Below are 23,119 nucleotides of genomic sequence, written 5' to 3'. Positions count from 1 at the left end.
AATCCATTTAGTGAGAAGATTGGTGGAGCAGCATAGAGAAAGGAAGAGGGACTTACACTTGGTGTTCATTGACCTAGAAAAAGCGTATGATAAAGTTCTGAGGGAGGTTCTTTGGAGGTTTTTGAAGGTAAAAGAGGTCCCGGTGGCGTACACCATAGTGATTAAGGACATGTACGGTGGAGGGAAGACCAGGGTGAGGACGGCGGGAGGAGACTCAGACTATTTTTCGGTCGAGACAGTGTTGCATCAGGGATCGACTCTTGGTCAGTTCCTATTTGTGATGGTGATGGATATGTTGACGCAGAGTATTCAAGGCGAGGTGCCTTGGTGTACGCTATTTGCGGATGATATAGTGCTGATTGATGAGACGTGGAGGGGCGTGAATGACAAATTGGAGGTTTGGAGGCAAACCCTTGAGTCAGAGGGATTCAGGTTGAGTAGGTACAAGACGGAGTATTTAGAATGCAAGTTTAGTGACTTGAGGAAGGAGGACGATGTGGTGGTGAGGTTGGACTCCCAAGATGTTTGTAAGAGGGATAGTTTAAAGTATCTTGGGTGTTTGATCCAGGGGAATGGTAAGATTGGTGAGGATGTCACCAATCATATTAGAGCAGGTTGGATGAAGTGGAGGCTCGCCTTGGGGGTGCTGTGTGATAAGAAAGTGCACCTTAAGCTTAAAGTTAAATTCTATAAAGTGGCAGTCCGTCCGGCCATGTTGTATAGCGCGGAGTGTTGGTCAGTCAAGCACTCCCACATCCAAAAAGTGAGGGTGGCGGAATTGAGGATGTTGCGTTGGATGTGTGGGCTTACTAGAGGGGACAGGATTAGGAATGAGATTATCCGGGAGAAGATGGGAGTGGCGTCGGTGGAGGACAAGATGTGGGAAGAAAGGCTGAGATGGTTTGGACATGTGATGAGGAGGGACGCGGATGCCCCAGTGCGTAGGTGTGAGAGACTAGCGTTGGATGGCTTCAGGAGGAGATGATGGGGTCGGTCCATGGATTTTCCTTCCTTTTCTTTTGACGCATTTATGGCATCCCAAGGGGAGTTTAGGCCTTGATTTTCTAATACACTGCCTAGGCCATCATTTTCTTACTCTGTAACTAGTGTTTCACCGCGTTTCAAGGGTCCAAGGGCAATCAGTTTGGGCAAAGATGTGAGTCAGAATTCCCGAATAACAGGGTATTAAGAGCAAGGAAGTATGAGCCAATCAAGACCTCCTTGGCAGCCATGTAATCATTGTGGAAAGCTTCATGTAGGTGCATGTCGATTTGGGACAAATGCTTGCTTTTGGTGTAGTATATCTTGGCATATGATGACAGAATGCCCACAAGGGGAATGGATGGAATAGCACGACCTACTGGATCAGTCGTTGCATCATCATCATCGATGCCTTCTTTAGGTAGGGGTATACATCTTATAGGTCGTGGTAGAAGTGTTAAATGAGCAACTAGTTCTAGTGGAGTTCAGATTTGTACACAGATCGACAAAATTTGAAGGCTTCTCCCAATGTGGTTACGGGTACATTGTCCATCTTTTCACATAATGTAATACATTAATTGATCCAGAATCTACGTTATCATATGTCACTTCGTTCGTTGCAGGAAAGTTCAAAGAACACCAGAATTACTACTTAAGGCATTTGTAGTGTCTACGCCGGTTAGTGAATCTATTATAGCTAAGAGAATGTATTTGTAAAGAATGGATTTTGGGCCTAACTCAACCTCAAAAGCTAGCTCATGAGGGGAGGATTGTCCAAGTCCATATAAGGAGACCAATTACCCGTCCCTTTTTCGGATGTGGTATCTCCCCCACACGCCCAGGCCTCGTTAACTGGAGCGTGGACAACATAATATGGGGGTCTAACATCGGTGAACAAAGATTTGGGATGGGCCTGACTCTAATATCATGTAAAGAATGAAATTTGGGCCTAACTCAACCTCAAAAACTAGCTCATGAGGGGAGGATTGTCCAAGTCCATATAAGGAGACCAATTACCTATCCCTTTTTTAGTGTGGTATACTTAACAATACTGAAATTGTATAATAATTGTTTGTGGTCGTGATACAATCGTTGACCTTGTTGAGCTAGAAATGGTAGATTTTGGTGTTATAATGGGTCTGGATTGGTTGGCTTCTTGTTATGCCACAGTAGACTGCCAAACTAAGAGGTTGCATTTCCATTTTTCAAGAGAGGTATTCCTTGAATGGAGGGGTAATATCGGTGTGCCAAGAGGTAAATTTATTTCTTATCTTAACGACAAAAAGAATGATTTCTAAAGGTTACATATGCCATCTAGTTAGAGTGAGATATAGATGCAGAGCCACCAATTCTTCAAACTATTCCCGTGGTAATTGAATTTCCCGATGTATTTCCTGAAGATCTTCTAGGTTTGCCTCCAGAACGAGAAGTAGAGTTTGATATTGATGTGATGCCAGGTACTCAACCAATCTCAATTCCTCTGTATGGAATGGCCCAGACAGAATTACAGGAGTTGAAAGAGCAACTCAAAGACTTGCTAGAAAAAGAATTCATAAGGCCTAATATGTCCCCTTGGGATGCACCAGTGGTATTTGTGCATAAGAAAGATGGCTCACTGAGAAGTTGTATCAACTACCGACAACTGAATAAGGTGACAATTAAGAACAAATATCCCCTTCCAATAATTGATGACTTAATTGATCATTTGCCAAGTGTTTCTCAAAGATTGACTTGAAAGTTACCACCAAGTGAGGGTCAAGGAGAAAGATATACCCAAGACAGTTTTTTCGAACACGGTACAGTCATTATGAGTTTTTATTATGTCCTTTGGACTAACTAATGCACCCACAACAATTATGGATTTGATGAATAGGGTGTTCAAGCCATTCCTAGATGTGTTCGTAATAGTGTTTATAGATGATATTCTGGTTTATTCAAGATCAAAAGAAGACCATGCTAGTCACTTACGACAGGTGTTATAGACTCTTCGTGATCGTAAGTTATATGCAAAGTTCTCTAAATGTGAGTTTTGATTGAGATCTGTGGCATTCTTGGGTCATATTGTATCTCATGAAGGAATAAAGGTTGATACTTAAAAAATAGAAGTTGTAAGGAGGTGACCTACAATGCCTACAGAGGTTCGTAGTTTCCTTGGGTTGGCAGGTTATTAAAAGAGGTTTGTTGAAGGATTTTCTTCAATTCCTGCACCTTTAACAAAGCTAACACACAAGGCATCCAAGTTTCAATGGAATGACGCGTGTGAACGGAGTTTCCAAGATCTGAAGAATTAGATGACTTCTACACCCGTATTGGTACTTCCAGAAGACAGAAGGCAGTGTATTATGATGCTTCTGGAATTCGCCTAGGATGTTTGATGCATCATGGTAAAGTAATATTGCTGCCACGTGTGAAAAATTATCCAACACATGATCTTGAGCTAGCAGCAGTTATATTTGCTTTAAAGATATGGCGCACTACTTGTATGGGATTCATGTTGACCTATATACCGACCATAAGAGTTTGCAATATATATTTAACTAAAAGGACCTAAATTTGAGGCGGAGAAGGTGGCTTGAGTTATTAAAAGACTATGATATCGATATCTTATATTATCCAGGGAAAGCAAATGAGGTAGTTGTTAAGTCATAAGACAATCGCAAGCACTTATGGTTAGGGATTGTCAAATCCTTAGTTCTTTGGTTCTTCATTCTTGAGTGCTCTTTATGTCAAGTAGTATATCTATCCTCATTTTGCTTGTTTGTTATCTTGTATTCAGTTGTATCTTGATTCTGTAGTTTCTGTTGTTCTTGTTTTCATATGCTTGGGGTTTGGCCGTGTATCATTTGGTATCAGAGCAAGGTTTGATTTTGTTCTAACAAAATCAATCTTGGGATTACTACTTAGAGAAATCTCACAAAAAAAAAGAATAGTCGTTCTTGTTTTGTACCTTGGCCGAAAATAGTGTTCTTGTTTTTGTGTCTTGGCCGAAGGTTTGAGTCTAGATTTAGGATATTTTTGTGTGTTTTGGTTGTTTCTAGTGTTAGCTCCTTTCTCACTAACACTTCTAGAGTCTAAATCCAAATTTTTGAGCTATTTTTCACGTTGTTGTTGAATATTGTGGAAGGCTATTGTTGTTGTTCTTGATGTTCTTCATGTTATGTTGAAGAAGAAGCTTCAAAGAAGGTTGTGTGACTCCTTGTTTGTCTTGGAAACACTCCCCCAAGACATCACCAAAGAAGTAAAAAGACAAAAGGCTTCCAAAAAGCCTTGTTACTAAAAAGGAGTAAGGGCTCTTTTCAAGATTGACTAAAAAAGGAAAGGAGACAAGACTTGCAAAAAAGTTGTCTTGCCAAAAGAGTGCAAGAAGGTCGAAGCTCTTTGAATTTGCAAAGGAAGCCTAAAGTCTTGTTTGTCTACCTACCATAGCCAAAATTTCTCTCTTCAATTTTGGAACAAAAAAACTTCCAACTTCAACAACATTTCAACGGCCAATACGTGGCTGCCATATCATCATAGGATCAAAAATTTTGGAATTCCTAGTTTCTTTTCCTTGTTTCAATTGGTTTCAATTTTGTTGATTCTAGTACTGATTGGCAAACTAGTAATCACCTACTAGGTTGTAAATTAGTTTTGAGTACATTTCTTCGTGTTAGTGTTATTTGTGTGCTTTTGTTGTTTGTAAATCGTGGTAATTCTTGGCTCAAGTCCGAACAAGATTTTCTTTGAGCCTTTGAACGAAAGCCCATTCCGGGCAAGAGTAGACTCACCCTCAACTTCTCACGGGTTGCTAGCCGACTTACAACACTTGTGAAACCATGTGTGAGGTAATCACGTGTGAGAGTGTGGTGAGGATATTTTTGAGCTAACTTGTTTGTTATTTTTGTAGGTGTCTTTTAAGTATAATGTAGACCGAGGGAACAACCTCCCAATCTGTGGACAACAATGCTACTAATACCATTTTGGCTCACATCAAGACTCTTACCGTAGCATGGACAAGATGCAAATGGATATGTCTTCATTGAAAGGGTATGTGTCCACTATTAGTGGGAGGTTAGAACAAATAGAAAGTCAAAGGAGTTCCCGACCTTCTACTCCTCAACACTATCATGTGTCGTCAAGTGGGCATGATCAAAATACTTCCTCAATCATTACCCCCGAAACTTTGTATCAAATGTTCAATCACCCAAGACAACCACCAAATGCCACAAATCAAACCACCTTTTATTCCCAAAGCCGTGACTATAATAGACCAATCCATCCTCCACTTCACCAAGTCCAACAAGATGAACTTGGAACACACCAAATACTACACCTAAACTCGAACCCTCCATTCCAAGCTCCTCTAAACCAAAGGCCTCCACCTCCACCAAATCCAACTTCTCCATATCAAGTTCCACTTGTCCAAAATCCACCCGTCCATGTAGAGGGATATGGTAGAGAGGATCAACAAGAGGGGGTATAGAGCTTATGCTGATCCTTACTTGATGAAAGAAGGGATTAGAAGGAGACGGAACCAAGGGGATTCTGTAGGCATGAGGGTAGAGTTGGCCACAGGAATTCTCAAGGTAATAGAGATAGGGATGTAGGCATAAACTCCATCAAAGTGGGTCTTCCAATCTTCAAAGGTGAGAGTGATCCCGAAGAGTTTCTTGGATGGGAGTCCGCATGTGAGAGAATCTTCCAAGTTAATGATCTTACCGAGTACAAAAAAAGTTGTTATGCAATAACTCACTTTGAAGGTTATGCTGCTACGTAGTGGGAGTATGTTAAACGATTTGGAAATGTCTTGATTGAGGGGCAACCCCTTCCTTGGTTTAGGTTAAGGTACCTTATGAGGCAAAGGTACTTACCCGAGAGCTACCAGCATGAGCTCTTTGCCAAGTTGTACAACTTGAGGCAAGGTAAAAAGAACGTCGTGGCTTACTATGATGAGTTCCAACAACATTTTGAAACTTGATCACCGAGGGGAACAAGTAAGTCACGACATCATACGTTTACGACATCATACGTTTTAAGGTCGGCCTAAACAAAGAAATCTCTATGCACATGACTCTTCATAAGTTTGAAACGATTGATAGTATCTTTCAAGCGGCTTTAGAGATTGAAAGGGAGATTAACGAGAGGTCGGCATACAAGGCCAAGGGCCATCAAGGCTCCTCGAGTTGGACCAAAAACAAAGAGGAGGCTCAATCATCTTCGAGGTGGAACAAGCCCAAAAATCCTCCATCCAATGCTCCTCAACCCGTGACCAAGGCTGCCCAACATCAACCTCCAAGATATAAAGGTAAACCGAATTCTATTTCCAATTCCAAGGGATTTCAATGCTTCAAATGTCAAGGGTGGGGACACAAGGCTAATGAGTGTCTAAACCGGAAGAATGTGATCCTAAGGGAGGGAAAATTGTATTACCTAGGGGAAGAGGTGGGAATTGAACCGAGTGAGAATGATGATGACTCTCAAGATGGAGAGCGAGGAGAAACTGAAAAACCAAGTGAGGGTGATGAGGAGGATACTTGGCTGCAAGGTGGTGAACTTGAAGTACCTAATTTTGTGGTACAGAGAGTTATGATTAGTAATGCGTTGGATGATCCAAGTCAAAGAGAGAATTTTTTTCATACCAAGTGCCTTATTAACGGAGGTGTGTGTTTCTTGATTGTTGATAGTGGAAATTGTGCCAATGTTGCTAGTGCCGCAATGGTGGACTACTTTAAGTTACCTACTACTCCACATGCAAGTTCGATAAGCTCCAATGGTTGAACGAGTGAGGAGAATTAAAGGTAACCCGCCAAATAGTGATTCGGTTTAAAGAGGGAAACTATGAAGATGAAGTGCTTTGTGATATCATCCCAATACAAGCTTGTCTTTTATTGTTGGGTCGATCGGGACAATATGATAGATCTACCAAGCATGATGGCCGGAACAACTAGTACTCTTTTGAATTCAAGGGCCGAAAGTTCACACTTCATCCACTTTCCCCATCACAAATGTATAAAGCTATCAACAAATAAGGGAATTGAAGAAAAAGGGCAAAAAAGGAAGGAAACCTGAAAGTGGGAAGGGTGAGGGAGCCGAGGGAGTTCCAACTTCAAAAGGTAAAGAGGCTACGATGTTGGCAGGAAGAGGATCTCTTCAAGGAGTATGATGACACTACGCCCATGCTTTTGATACTAACCCTTCTACTTCTTACATTTCCCATTCTATTCCTCTTCTACTTCTTACATTTCCCATCTATTTCTCTTGTTTTGCAGGAACTTGAAGATGTATTTCCCAAGGAGTTGCGAGTTGCCGCAAGGGTTACCCCTACTTCGGGGCATTGAATATCAAATAGACTTCGTGTCGGGATCACAATTTCCTAACAAACTAGCCTATCGAAGTAACCCGACGGATACCAAAGAACTTCAAAGGCAAGTTAAGGAACTCTTCAATAAGGGGTACATCAAGGAAAGCATGAGTCCGTGAGTGGTTCCGGTGTTGTTAGTGACAAAAAAGACGAAACATGGCGCATGTGTGTGGATTGCCGAGCCATCAACAAGATAACAATAAAATATCTCACCCTATTCCTTTGTTGGATGATATGCTTGATGAGTTGAATGGTTCTTGTGTGTTTTCAAAAATTGATCTTAGGAGTGGCTATCACCAAATAAGAATGCAACCGGGTGATGAATGGAAAACCGCCTTTAAGACCAAATTTGGTCTCTATGAATAGATGGTTATGCCATTCGGCCTTAGTAATGCTCCTAGTACTTTCACGCGATTAATGAATAATGTGATGAAACCGTTCAGTGAAAAGTTTGTTGTGGTGTATTTTGATGATGTCTTGGTTTATAGCAAATCCTTTGATGAGCATGTTATGCATCTACAAAGTGGTGTGTTTGAAGTCCTTAGAAAGGAAAAGTTGTATGCTAATGTTGAGAAATGCTCTTTTGGTGTTGATGAAGTTGTGTTTTTGGGATTTGTTGTAAGTTCAAGGGGAGTCGAAGTGGATGAATCCAAGATAGACGCTATAAATAATTGGCCAACTCCACAATCCATTGGTAAAGTCCGAAGCTTCCATGGCTAGTTTTTATAGGCGGTTTGTCAAAGGGTTTAGTACCATTGTCGCACCCTTGACCGAGGTCATCCGAAAGGACCAACCATTCAAGTGGGATGATGAACAAGCTAAGGCCTTCGAAACCTTGAAAGTTATGCTCATTTCCGCCCCTTTGTTGCAATTACCCAACTTTGATAAAATGTTTGAAGTTGCATGTGATGCAAGTAAAGTAGGAATAAGTGTCGTCTTAATGCAAGATCTTAAACCTATTGCCTATTTAGTGAAAACCTCAAGGGCGCGACTCTAAATTATTCCACTAGAGTTATACGCCTTGATTAATGCTTTGGGTAATTGGCAACACTATTTGTGGCCCAAAGAGTGTGATCCGAAGGAACCATAAATCTTTGAAACATCTTAGGGCCCAAGATAAGCTCAACAAACGGCATGCTAAGTGGATTGAATTCCTAGAAATCTTCCCCTATGTTATTCAATACAAAAAAGGAAAGGAAAATGTGGTTGCCGACGCATTATCTAGGAAACATGTGTTTGTTTCTACCTTGTCTTCCAAGTTGATGGGATTTGAGAGCCTCAAATCATTATATCCCGAGAACCCTACCTTTTCTCCTCTTTAGGGAATGCGAAGAGTGGGGTAGGGAAAGATGGCTCACGGATAGAAATTCCACTCCCTATTCCAAGTTTGATGGCTACTTGTTCAAAGGAAAAAGGTTGTGTGTGTCCTCTAGTTCTTGGAGAGAATCGTTTGTGAGAGAGGCACATGATGGTGGTTTAATGGGACACTTTGGGGTTGAGAAAACCCTTGGGATCTTAAAGGAACAATTCTATTGGCCTAAAATGCGCAAAGATGTTGCTAAGATTTGTGGCCAATGTATAGATTGTAGGAGTGACAATCACGCCTCTTCCTTCAAGGATTGTATACCCCGCTTCCCACTCCCTTACATCCTTAGCTTGACATATCTGTGGACTTTGTTTTGGGGTTGCCAAGGACAAAAAGAGGTAGGGATAATATCTTTGTTATGGTTGACCAATTCTCAAAGATGGCACATTTCATCCCATGCTCTAAGAGTGAGGACACGTCTAGTGTAGCTTCGTTGTTTGTTGAACATGTTGCTAAGTTACATGGCATCCTGCGGACCATTGTTAGTGATAGGGACTCCAAGTTCCTTAGTCACTTTTGGAAGTCGATATGGGGTAGGCTTGGTACGAAGTTGCTATTCTCAACCTCTTGCCACCCACAAACCGATGGCCAAACGGAAGTAGTAAATAGGACCTTGGGTTCTATGTTACGATCCATGGTTAAAGGTAAGATGACTTCTTGGGAGGATCACCTACCCCTAGTTGAGTTTGCTTATAACCGTGCTATCCATTCAAGCACGGGTATGACTCCCTTTGAGTATGTATACGGCCTAAACCCCTTTACCCCTTTAGATTTAACCCATTTGTCTAGTGATGTTGTGTTGAGCTTAGATGGAAGCAAAAGGGCCAAAGCCATGAAGAAATTGCATGAAAGAGTGAGGCTATGGCTTGAAGAAAAAAAACAAGTTGCTAAGAGGGCTAACAAGGGGAGATGAAGGCTTGTTCTAGAACTGGGAGATTGGGTATGGGTGCACCTTAGGAAAGATCAGTTTCCAACACAAAGGAAGGCCAAGTTGATGCCGAGGGGTGATGGTCCTTTTCAAGTGCTTGAAAGGATCAGTGATAATGCATACAAGATCGACCTCCCTCCGGAATACCAAGTGCATAACACGTTTAATGTGTATGACCTCTCACTTATTAACACCATTGATGATGATGAAGCCGTAAATCTGAGGTCAAATTCCTTTCAAGATGGAGAGGATGATACGTGTGCCAAGGACTCAAGACCATTCACAAGGAATCATGCTCGGGAATTACAAAGTCTTCAAAGCATGTTCATGAAGATGAAGATGGATGTGTGTATGTCTTAAGTCCATCTAAAAGAGTGCATGTGTTGAAGTATGAAGAAATGCCTTAGTGTCTTAAAACACTCCAAGGTCGTCTCCTTTGTGCACTCTAAACGCGCCCTTCATTAAGGGTGTAGTGGTCATTTCTATCTCTTTTTTGTAATAGACTATAAGTAGGACTTCTTTAGTCTTATTTTAGTTAGTGAGTTCATTCTTGAGTTTGTAATATTTTGAAACACAATCCTCTCTTGGAGAGTAGACTACTCATAACTAGGTCACAAGTGTGGATATCACTTGTGTTGTTCTTTGGCTAGAAACGTGAGTTCTTGAGGTGAACCGATTCCCTCTTGGGTTCAACGTAAGAACTTGGTGTTGGTTTGCATGAGTTTAAGGGTTTTAGAGTTTGAAACACTTCTTCATTCTTGTGTACTCTTTATGTCAAGTTGTATATCTATCCTTATTTTGCTAGTTTGTTATCTTGTATTTGGTTGTATCTTGATTCCGTAGCTTGTGTTGTTCTTTGTTTTCGTGTGTTTGGGGTTTGGCCGTGTATCACATTTAAGCTTATGCAAGACAGAGAAAGTACTTCGGTTCCAAAACAGATAGTGTGTACCTAATGTATGGGCTAAGAAAGAGGATTATGACAAAGGCACATCATTCAAGGTATTTTATCCATCCGGGATAAACTAAAATGTATCATGATTTGAAAGGAGTGTATTGGTGCGGTGACATGAAGAAGAATATCGCAAAATTTATAGCCCAATGTCCAAATTGTGTCAGAGTTAAAGTAGAGCACCAAAAGCCCGAGGTTATACGCAACGTATAGATCTTCCCATTTGAAAGTGGGACATGATCAACATGGATTCCGTCACTGGTTTGCCTCGCACATCTCGAAAGTTCAATTCCAAATGGTTAATAGTTGATAGACTTACCAAATCAGCACATTTCCTACCGGTTAAGACCACTTACAAAGTTGAAGAGTATGTGAGATTGTATATTAAAGAGATAGTTCGGCTGCATGGAGTCCCAATCTCTATTATATCTGATAGGGGAGCTCAATTTTCTGCAAATTTTTAGGAAGTCTTTTCAGAGAAACTTGGGAATATAAATGAATTTAAGTACAGCTCTTCACTCTCAAACAGATGAACAAACAGAACGTACCATTCAAACACTTGAAGATAAGCTTGTATACTGGACTTTAAAGGTAGTTGGGATGATCATTTACAGCTTATCGAGTTCGCCTACAACAATAGCTATCATTCGAGTATCAAAATGGCACCATATGAAGCTTTATACAGAAGAAAGTGTAGATCACCAATTAGATGGTTTGAAGTGGGTGAAACTTCCTTGTTTGGGCCAGATCTTGTTCATCAAGCTATGAAAAAGGTTAAAGTGATCCAACAGCAGTTAGAAACAGCCCAAAGTCGACACAAATCATATGCGGATGTTAGGGACTAGAGTTTGCTATAGGTGATTGGGTATTCTTGAAGGTCTCACCAACGAAAGGAGTAATGAGATTTGGTAAGAAAGGAAAACTAAATCCTCGTCATATATGGTATAAGATTATTCAAAGATTTGGCCAAGTTGCATATGAGTTCGAGCTACCCCAAGAGCTCTCAACAGTTCATCTAGCGTTTCACGTCTCAATGCTTCGAAAGTGCATAGGAGATACATCTCATATTACTCCTACTGAAGATGTACAAGTCACGGAAGATCTCACCTATGAAGAAGTACCTATTGGTATTACAGGTTAAGAAGTTAAGAAATAAGAAAATAGCTACTGTAAAAGCACTTTGGAGAAACCAGCAAATAGAAGTGATCACATAGGATGCCGAAGAAGCGATGAAATATAAGTACCCCCATTTATTCAAATATGAAAAGAGAGTCCAAGCTGCTGAATTGAGCACTAACAAGTATAGTACATAAGTATTGTGTGGTAACAGAAAGATTAAACTTATGCTTGAACTTGTTTAGGTTAGATAATTATGCTAACATTCGAGAACGACTATTCCTACGGGGGAGGACGTAACACCTCGTATTTTGCGTCAACTGGTTCTCATTATCTGGAATTTGATAAAGCATTATGGTATAGGTAATGGATTAGATTTGTTATGCGAGTATTGAAGGTGTAAATGGGTTTCTAGATACTGCCCGTACATTTAAATGTGACACGACAAAGTTAACGTCGATACAATTATTTAACTAGGAATCGTAAGCTGGTATTAGAATCTAAAGTTTAAAGTGATCAAGTGTATACAAGTTTTAAGTTAGATTAAAGTGATTAAGAGCTGAAAATGGAATAAAACATTGAGGTGCTTGCTTGACTTAATTAAGCTAGTAGGTGAGTCACCTACTTGAGCTATATGAACCAAGTTAATGGACCCAAGGGCAATTGATCAGATTTGGGCCTATATTAATGTACTTATTTGGGCCCAAACACAGAAAATGAGAAAGAAAAAGGAGAAAGGGCCCAACACTAAAATCTGCCAAGGCCCAATTTAATTGAGCCCGGCAAAGAATCAAGCAAGTAGATACATCACCTACTTTGATCTTTTGAGCAGCTTGAACTCCTTAAGTAGGTACACCACCTACTTGGACTAATTTGACCAATTTGAAGTCTAAAATGCAGCTAAAGAGCTGCCAAAAATAGGGCCTTTATAAGGCCAAGTTGCTTGTCATTTCCTTCATTTCTAAGTCACATAAAAGGATCATATTTCATAAGTTATCTCAACTTTTCTCTAGAACAGCAAGGAATAGCTCTATTTCTCCTTTAAGGGTTCTTGAAGAAACCCTCACCTTTGCAAGCCAAGGCAAGTGAAAATACATAAGGTTTAGCTTAATACTCCTATGGAAGATTAGGAAAACATGCTAATCATGCTTAATTATAAATACAGGGCAGAATACAAAACAAGCGAGCTGCTTACTTTTCCTTATTATTAAGAGATTTCTCTTTTCTTCTTTGGTTTAAAGTGTGAATTAAAGTTCAAGTTCTTAAAGAGTTCACGTTAAAAGGATAAGTTACAGAAAATTGAGGTAAGGTGACTGCTCTATTTTATCCTCCTTATGTATGAGTTTGGGTAAAGAATTATGGATGTGTTGTCATTAAGAACTCAAGGGATGACGAGTTCAATATTTGGTTGCTACGATAAAGGAAATTTGGGGTTGTTTTATGTATATAGGTTGGGGACTGCCGGTTTGATGTTAGGGAAAGGTGTGGGTAGTTTTTATTGGAATATAGAAGAAGCGTGTAATGGTATGCCACAAACTAAATGTTGTATATGCCTACTGCCCATTCTATTTTGTATATTGTTTTGAAGGTGTAATGAAGCCAAAGTTGTTTCGGGGGATCTTATAAGAATTGGAGGAGAAAAGGGTCAAAATAACACCCTTGATTTGATAAATTATGGGTTTACTGCCCGACTATTGTTTTGGTAAAGTTAGGTAGCCCAAATGAGTTGATTAGTTACTAATATTAGTTTTACCATATACTTTATAAAAGATAAGTAATCTAAAAGGAAGGACATTAATTTGGGTTAATATCGAAGTTATACAACAAGGTACGTAAGGCATACTCTATTTTGCATTCTTTGGCATGAAATCCAACACTTGTGTTACAAAGTAAGTTTCTGAAGTTCTCCTATAGTAAATGATACATAGTAATAATGCATGATCTCCCATGTACCTAACGACCTTGTCTCCACGCTCTAATGTGTTAAAACACCTCAATACGTGCTTATTATCAAATCTACATGTCTTCTTTCACTAGCAAGTTTCAGGAGTTCTCCTTAAGTCAAATAAAACCCATGTGTTATTTTTAGCTCCTAAACATTTCATTTGCATACAAATTGCTCCCTACCTCATTGTTATTGGGTTAAGTGTTTGTTGACATGTCTCTTACCGGAAGATTATCATTCCAAAGTACAATAACACTATGACCACCAAAGTAACAATCTCAAAGGTTAAATAAACTAAGTAACGCATATCTAAACTATATGGGTGGAAGCTCAGGGGCATAAGCCTAGCATGGGTCAATCCCAATTTATTTATTCATGGGTGGCAGCTAAGGGGCGTAAGCCCAGCATGGGTCAATCCTAATTTTTGTATTTACCACTGATCGGTTGGTCATTTGTATCATATAGCTTACAAATATTATAAAGTAAGAAAGGTAAAATGAAGAAAAGAATATAATGTTCCTGATCCTACAAGTATACGTAAAGGTGGTCTACTGGCACCATTTATACATTTGTATCTGATTTCAATTGAACTCTTGTATTATGTGTATTACTTCACCTTACATAGTCAGTACACATTTCCCTCACGGGAGACCTATATTTCATGTTGCAGGCACAGATGCTTCAGCTAAAAAACCTACCCAGTAAGAGTACAGGATATCCACCGGCTATTGGTGAGCTCCAGGTTTTTCTAGGTCTTTTATATATGTTTTGGCATTGTACAGTAGTTAAAAGTAAGCCGGGAGTTTTTCCCGACCTTAACTAAGTTTATGTATCGTTTAGAGGCTTTGTAGACCAATGTAAAATTAAGCATGATGGTGTCTTATCTTTAGATATTGTAGCCCCAACGGCCAAGTCTTGTATACATAGTCTTGGGCTTATTGTATATTCTCGTCGATGCTTTATATTTATATATGGCAGAACCTTTGGTTATCATAGTTACATACACGAGAAGTATAAGGTTATAGGTTGGTGCTCTCGGGCCTTTACGGTTACCGGTGCCTGTCCGCCCCAATGGGATTTGAGGCGTGACATGCAAGGTGACAAAATAGCTATGGAGAATTTTCATAAACCTTAAAGGCATTATTAATGCCTGGAAGATTACAGAAGCTCTATAGAGTTGGGAGGAAGCAGTATCACCGGCAATGAACAGGAGTAGATGGAGAATGGTCCCTGAATTTGAAAGGAAAGAAATTCAAGATGCTCTAAGGATACAGAGAATTGTATGCAAAGAATCAAATTGAATTGCCTTGTGCTTTAGTGTTTTTGGTGTAAATAGATATACTCAAATGATACTGAATCTAAAGTTGATTTCTTCAAAGGGCAGCCCGGTGCACTAAAGCTCCCACTTAAGCTCTTCAACTCTTTGGTAATTGCCTGAACAAGTCCAGGATGAGTAGACATAACCAAATCCTACAAGGCTAGTCCATCTAGCAAAATCACATTATAAAAGCTAAAGATGTTTGTATATAAAGCACGATCCTTGTCCCAAACTGCAAAACATGTCTGGAATGGACAATTTGAAAGCATCAAATTTTTTAATTTGTTTTTTGATAACCGAGGTGTCCTAGCTCAGCTTGCACGCACCTCGACTAATTCCAAGGAATACCTTCCACCTCACAGAAGGCATTGATTTTGAGTCAATCGACTTTCATACAAGGTTGTACAATTGAGCATCAATCTTATCCTATTAACCTTCAATCAATATCCTTAGTTTATTTAACTATGTTATCTTGAACTCCTGGACATTTGGCAACAACATTGAATAGAGGAAGACCAAGCAGTTCGAGCTACCTATCAAAGGTTCTGTGGTTATCACTTGATTCAAATTGCCAGATACAATGTACTTTTATAGCCAAAAACATCCATTCCAAACGACATTTTTCAATGAAAGTCTCTGCAACTGAAGAAATGTACTCGATGAATATGTTGATCATAATTTTGTCCCCAAATCAGAAGCTACAAGGAACTGATACTATCAGGAGTAGCCTGTTTACTGTAAAGAATTGCCAGAAAAGTGGTCTATTTGCGGGAAGAAAATCTTAAAACTGATCTCAATGCTGGAAAAGCTCTTAAAACTGATCTCAAATAAATGGTTGGTTGACCTCTAGAATACCCAAAAATTGGTAAAAAGTAAGCTAGACTGCGACAAAATCAGGGGAAACATAAGATATCAAGTCAACAAAACTGATCTAGTGGAGATGGGAGAGATCGGAATCAAGAGGCTACTCTACTATGTGAAGAAAAAGGCATGGAAAATACTGTACGTGCTGGCACGTGAGACATGTGACATCGGAGATCTGATTTAGGTAATAGTACGTGAGGACGCATGAACAACCCTACAGCAGCTGAATTCCTTGGGTGGGGTTGCACAGGGGTTCTTATTACGCTGGTGGTACTGGTATATGCATAGTGCTCACGGAAAGCAAAGAAACCTCGGAACAGTGATAAGTTGCCAAAAATATTGTTCGGCAACAGGATTTCTCCTCGACGATTAATATTTCCTTACCAAGTGCATGGATTCCATGTGAGAGAATAGAGATTGACTCAATGTATGTTACTCCTTCAACTAATCGGGGTTAAATATTACAGTACATGTCCTACGAAAAGAACGCAATCAATCTAATTACATGATTAGAAGGCATGAATCACTCTAATTGATTCTACATGATATGCATAATAATTATAAGATTCCAATACAAACAAACCAAGTAAAAGACCTCCAAATATAGCAATACTTGCATTAAAATTTTGTCAATCAATACCATGGTAAAAGAAACCAGAGAACTCACTCTTCATGTATGGGAAGAAATATATAGGCTTTCTCAAATATATTCACTCCTTTCCACCACCTTCGTAGTCTGACAAATAAAGCTTCCTTTTCATTTTGCTGTAGAAAATTAGAAACTGGATTCAATTTGATATTCGAAGGATGTGATACACTGCAAGAACTAGGAAAGAAAATAAGGATAGGATCACATAGTTCCTGAGTATTCAGTATATATTCCATTAGAAAATTAAGTACAAATGATATAGCCTGCAACTTTATGTTTTGTCTTCAGCGCATCCATACTGCATATAAAGACATAATTAATTAAATAGATGTGTGTTTTCTTTAAATCTTAAGCTTTTAAATTAGATGGTTGCTCACACTTCAACATGGTATCGGAATAGGCAGAGATCTTGGGTACAAGTCTCACTGCCACGCATTATCAAAAGAATTTCCACATGTTTGGCCCATGAAAAAGAATCAGGCCCGCACATGAAAGGTGTGTTGGGACATAATTAATTAACGTGTGCTCTCTCCTAACACTTTAAACATTTAGATGAGATGGTTAGACTTCAACACATACAATATCAAGAGAATAAATACTACTAAGACAAAGACAACACACCAACAATCAATCAGAGCCCAAGACTGAGTGCCTTTTACAGGGTCAATTTACCTTAAATATTTAAACTTCTCAGAAAAAATAAATAAAGATGGCGATGCACTCTTCTCCATGCTTGCCCATCAAAAAGAAGCTGCAAACAAGCTCAGTACTTTTGGGATCAATCTACCTAGTTCAGTATTGATCTATAACACAAAAAACTTTCATTTTGTCTTGACGTACCCGTGTCAACGTCTACACAATGACCACTTAGCACAGAACAACAAAAATATGCTAAAAATTAGCAAACGACCTACACGTACCATACTAGATACTTTCACACACCAGTATTTTACCTATACTTGGTAACCAAGTTATCAATATGGAAATTAGAGAAGCACTAGCATTAGATCGCCAAAATTTATCAGTTAAACTTGCATGAAAAAACTTTCCCTTCAGATGGAAGATAATACCTTGCTCAGTACAGCCTCTTTGAGCTTCTGGTAAAAGTATGTATTGAAAAAGTGATACTCATCTACATCTGCATGAGGTTTCGTCTTCTGGAGATACCTGATAACAAAACAATGCAATTAGGGTATATCATATTGAAAAAGTCAGTGTCAAGTGTTATCTTACTCCTCAATTAGCAACACTATGGACAATATTTGACCACCAAACTTCCAACTTACTGGTTACTAAAATAAGGTTGACACAGTTGGCGAGTAAAGGTTATGCTTCATTGATAGAGACGTTCACGCGGTAATGCAATATCAAGCTACCATGAGGATTTATAAGCCAGTTGATGTGACTTTAACCTTTGTATGGTTATTTAATGACTCCATCCGTCGAACCAATTGAAAAAAAATCATGCGAGGGAAACAATTTCAAGCAACAGTTACCATGACCTCAATAGTATAAAGTATTTAAAAGAAAATTATTTTACATATAATTGGTATATGTTGTCACCCAATAGGAATTATTTTCCTCTGCCTCTGGAATTAAGAGTAGCACACCAGCAACTGCAGCCTTCACTGCTTCACTGCTGTTGGAGTCCCATATCGGTGGGTTAAAGGCTCCTTATATGGTCTTGGGCAATCCTCCCCTCATGAACTAGCTTTTAAGGTTGAGTTAGGTCCCAGGTCCATTTCTTAACATGGTATCAGAGCCAGGCCCACCCAATTCATTTGTTTCCGATGTTATGCCCCCCATCTTATATTGTCGACACTCCAGATGTCCATTCCTAGGTGTGCGGGGTGGGGGGTTGGGGGTGGAGTCCCACATCGGTGGGTTAAAGGGTCCTTGGTCTCCTTATATAGTCTTGGGCAATCCTCCTCCATGACCTAGCTTTTGAGGTTGAGTTAGGTCCCAGATCCATTTCTTAACAACTGCAAAGCCTCATGTATTTTTTTAACATTAATTAAGTCTGACATAAAATTATCAATGTTAAAAAGAACTAGATAATACATTATTTTAAAATCATAATAAGTTAGTCTGATCAATGCTAAAACACAACTACTATTCACCATAATTTGTCATATTACAATTAGTTATCAAAAAAACCATCACCGAAAAAAAAAAAAAAAAAAGATGACGACGACCATAACAACGAAAGTTTGGGGTCTTTTTCCAGGCAAGTATTAAAATTTTAAAAAAGGACAACAACAACCGTCATGGAAACGAATTCACATGACTATGGGGGAATTGTTCGGGACATGATAGTGTGTGTATGGTAGGGCTTGGAAGTGACTTAAATTCATAAAATAAGAAGACTTAAATTCAAAAAATAAGAAGGAAAGATCTGACTAAAGTTGGAGAAGAAACACACGCTCAAACTGTAATGATCCATTGCAGAAGTCCCACATCGGTACTACAAAGTATTAATGTGGAGTATTTATAGCCTTGGGCTCTCCCACCTTAATAGCTAGTTTTTGGGGTGTGGTTCTCCTAAGGTTGTAACACAAACCAATTCACATGACTATGGTTAAGTGTTCGGGGACATGATAATGTATGTATATGGTAGGGCTTGGAAATGACTTAAATTGGTATAATAAGGAAAGATCAAAGATTTAAGTTGGAGAAGGAACTGAGTTTTAGGGCCCTTTTCAATGGTTCCATGTCGTGAGAGAGGGTGCCCTAGCAACTGTGCCAAGGGTCCGAGACAAGACATTAAAGTTTCGTCACAAGATTATCTTGACAATTCGTACTAGGCAGATGCACAGTCTCCCAAAGGCCTCGCATCGAAAGGAAGCTAGGCTGGCCAACTTCCAGGAGAAAACAAGATACACAGAAGTTTGTGACATTACAAGCCAATCACAAGGCCTGGGCCTGGGCAAGTCACCTGATCTCGCAATCACCTCGTATCAGTCTTGACCCAAGCAAGGATAGAACATCACCACGTGAGGGCCCTCAATCTATAGATACCCGACATTTGGGGAAAGAAAATGTAAAGAAGTTTGAAAGATTTTTTAGAGCTTTTCGAAAGGGGTTCGGCCTAACATTGCTACACCCATTAATGTAAGCATTTAATGTTACTTCCCATAGATTTTACTTGATCAGATGTTGATACAAAATCCAAAAACATTTATTTCTCAGATTTTTCAAGAACCACCAAAAACACCCCAAAGTTGAATTTTTAGGGTTTGGTCTCAAGAGATAATTCCACTGCCCACTGTTAATTTATGATGCTTATTCATGTATATGGAAGATACTTATGAGTACAAAAATGATTATACTAGAATAATAAATGAACCCTGAAAGTGGGTATTTATTGAAGTTATTGGGTTTGGATGGGAAGATGATGTATAGTAGTCGGAACATCAAAATTGGGTATTACAATAACCAGAAGAAACTAATAACCTATTGATATAGTAGAATTGGTTGGTGAACCAAGGTTTCACCTTTAGTAGGTGGTAGCTCCATCGGCAAGGATGAAGCTATAAAGGTATTAACAACACCATCACCAAGGCCTCAAACTACGGAGTTGCCAGCTAAGATCATTTGAGACAGATTCTTATTTGGTTCCAGGTTGATTTAGGCCTTAAGATCAATGTTAGAAAATGTGAGATCACTCCAGCGGGAGTAGTGAATAATATTGAGGAGATAGCACATGTGCTGAATTGCAAGGTTAAAAAATGTGAGATCACTCCAGCGGGAGTAGTGAATAATATTGAGGAGATAGCACATATGCTGAATTGCAAGGTGAGTACTCTAACTATTTCTTATATGGGTCTACCTTTGGATGCTTCTAGCAAAGACCTTGCAGTGTGGAACAAGGTGAATGAGAGAATGGAGAAGCTGCTAGCGGGATGGCAAAAGAGGTAAATGTCGAAAGGGGGGGAGGAAGTGTTGATCAAATGCCTAAATATTTCATGCTACTTTTGCAGGCCCCAGTACGCTAAGTAATAGGCTGGAAAGTCTTCAGTGTAACTTCTTATGGGGCACATCAGAAGGCACTAGGAAGCATCATCATGAACGAATGGGGAGGACTCGGCAAGACCTCAAGGTGTTCAATAAAGCTATGCTGGAGAAGTGGATATTGAGATTTAGGGTGGAGGAGAATGCTTTTTTGGAGGGTAGTATTATCAAAAGCGAAAATCACAAAAAGGCTCTAAGGTTTGTTGAGGCTTAAAGCGCAAATAAAAGTGTGGGTTTCAATGAAAAAAGGTGCAAAGGGATAAAAGGTACAAATCTCTATGTTTAGTCCATGACTAATAATTATAAGCATGAATGACAAATATATGAAAAAAAAAATTGAAAAACAATTAAGATAAAGTGAAATATCAATTCCTTAGAGTTGCCTCTTCAGAATAGACTCATCGACAAGGAAAAGTATGCCTTAGAAACTCAATGAAAACAGGGAAGCACACAGAAAGCGAGGTGAAGCGCTCAACATGAGCCTCGCTTTAGGGCTTAAGCGCGCCTTTGATAACACTGTTGGAGGAAGGTGGTAGCTAAAAAGTATGGTACCATGGAAGGGGGATGGAGGACTAGAAACATTGTAACTCCATACGGTGTAGTTCGTGGAGGAGCATTATGAAGGGGTGGGCAGATTTTTGCGGACGTATTTGCTCGGTGTATCCAAGATGAATGCGGACGTATTTGCTCGGTGTATCCAAGATGAAGTGTCCGGGTATATGCTAATTGTAGATGACATAGTACAGATAGATGAGACGCGTAGCGACGTGAATGATAGGTTGTAGGTGTGGAGATAAACTCCAGAAGTTAAAGGGTTTAAGTTGAGCAGGACCAAGACGGAGTATCTGAAGTGCAAATTCAACGAGAGGTTGCATAAGGAAGGCGTGGAAGTGTGTCTAGACACATAAGCTCTCCCCAAGAGTGATCGTTTCAAATATCTTGGCTCTGTTATCCAAGGTAGTGGGGTCCTAGATGGTGATGTCACTCATCGTATTGGTGTGGCATGAATAAAGTGAAGGCTTGCCTCCGGATCTTGTATGGCAAAAAGATACCACTGATACTTAAAGGTAAGTTTTATAGAGTAGTGTTTAGACCGACATCGCTATATGAGACGGAGTGTTGGCCAGTCGAAAACTCCCATGTTTAGAAGAGGCATGCCGCATGCCGCAGAGATGAGGATGTTGAGATAGATGTGTGGACATACTAGGTGTGATAGAATCAGGAATGAGGTTACTCAAGATAAGGTGGGAGTGACCTACATGGTGGACAAGATGAGGGAAACAAGATCGAGATGGTTTGGGCATGTGATGAGGCGAGGTTCAAACGCTCTAGTGAGGAGGTGCGAGAGGTTGGATATAGTAAGCAGGAATAAGGGTAGAGGTAAGCCAAATAGTATTGGGGTGAGGTGATTAGACGGGACATGACAAATATTCATGTTACCGAGGACATGACCTTAAATAAGGGTATGTGGAGGACGCGTATTAGAGTAGAAGGATAGTCGGGTGGGAGTGTTGTCGTGCACTACAGTATGGTTGTTTAGGATTTAGCCATAGATATCTATGATACAAGAACGACCAATAACACACGAAAACAAACACCCAAAACAGTCCACAAGTTCAAGAGAACCAAGGACCCCTTTGAGTGACCCCTCTCGGATTCAAGATCAACAACAAGAACAAAATGTAATGGGGTGTTTAACACCTAATTTCCAGCCAACCACCAAACTAAATTAGCAACACAAGGCAAGAACAACAATATTACAGCAACAAGAAACTCACGGGTTACATTAATACAACAAGAAACTGATGGAAACAACAAGATACAAGATAGATAGCTAGACAAATGTAGGAATAATCTTAAAAACCAAGAGTCTATTCCACTCTTGGACCTTTAACACCACACACAACATAAACCTAACTCCTATGTTGACACAAGAGGGACGTTACCTCCTCTAAACACCAACGTATCAAGCCAACAATGCAAACACAAGTGAATCTTCGCTTACCTAGCCGTAGTTTCGGTTTTGGAGTTCCTCTCAAGACTTAGAGAGAACTTTTAAGTGTTACAAGTTTCAAGTCTCAAAAATAATCAACTAACTCTCAAAAAACCTAAGTTGTTCTATTTATATTACATCACAAAATAAGACTAAAAATAACAAAAGTGCCTCTTTAATGAAAGGGCTCCAAAGGGCCACCCATGGAGTGCATACATAGGGGCAGTTTTGGGCTTCATTTACACTTAAGCTCGGGCCTTCTCTCGGTTTGCTTTGACATGCTCAAAAAATGTCCACCTACGAGGTCGTACTCATATCAATCTACATTGTTGTTCATCTATGTTGCTCGGGCACTCCAAAAATGATGTGCACCCATGTCGGATCCTCTAGAAATGCACTAGTTTTGACGGACCTGACACACATCCATCGACATTTTTGAAGAGCCCGAACAACAAAATTGTTCATTTTGTTTAGATTATTGCACTAGTTTGTTGTTGATTATTGTTTTGTTGTGGTTGATTAGTTGTCATATTTTCTTCACTGTTTTCTGCTTCTTTGTACCTAGATTTGCTACACTTGAGCCGAGAGCCTTTCGAAAACAGCCTCCCTACCTCCCCGGAGTAGTGGTAAGGTCTGCATACACTTTACCCTCCCCAGAC

General features: G+C 39.7%; 1 protein-coding gene across 8 annotated transcripts in view; it reads right to left on the bottom strand.

The window, feature by feature from the left end:
• Positions 1 to 23,119, bottom strand: part of LOC107870769 (ubiquitin-like-specific protease 1D) — a 98,243-nt gene that overhangs the window by 12,356 nt on the left and 62,768 nt on the right. For all 8 annotated transcript variants that reach the window (XR_007055805.1, XM_016717415.2, XM_016717416.2 and 5 more), the window contains 2 exons: positions 17,527 to 17,623; positions 16,475 to 16,572 (listed from right to left, as the gene is read on the bottom strand). Coding sequence is in view for 7 of the 8 variants with exons in the window: in XM_016717415.2 (XP_016572901.1) it covers positions 16,475 to 16,572; positions 17,527 to 17,623 (195 nt within the window). In the remaining variant the exon portion in view is untranslated. The remainder of the gene's footprint in view (positions 1 to 16,474; positions 16,573 to 17,526; positions 17,624 to 23,119) is intronic.

Source organism: Capsicum annuum, chromosome 5, assembly GCF_002878395.1.
Source record: "Capsicum annuum cultivar UCD-10X-F1 chromosome 5, UCD10Xv1.1, whole genome shotgun sequence".
NCBI lineage: Eukaryota > Viridiplantae > Streptophyta > Magnoliopsida > Solanales > Solanaceae > Capsicum > Capsicum annuum.
Note: the sequence above shows the minus strand (reverse complement) of the source record. Positions and strands in the feature narration are given on the sequence as shown.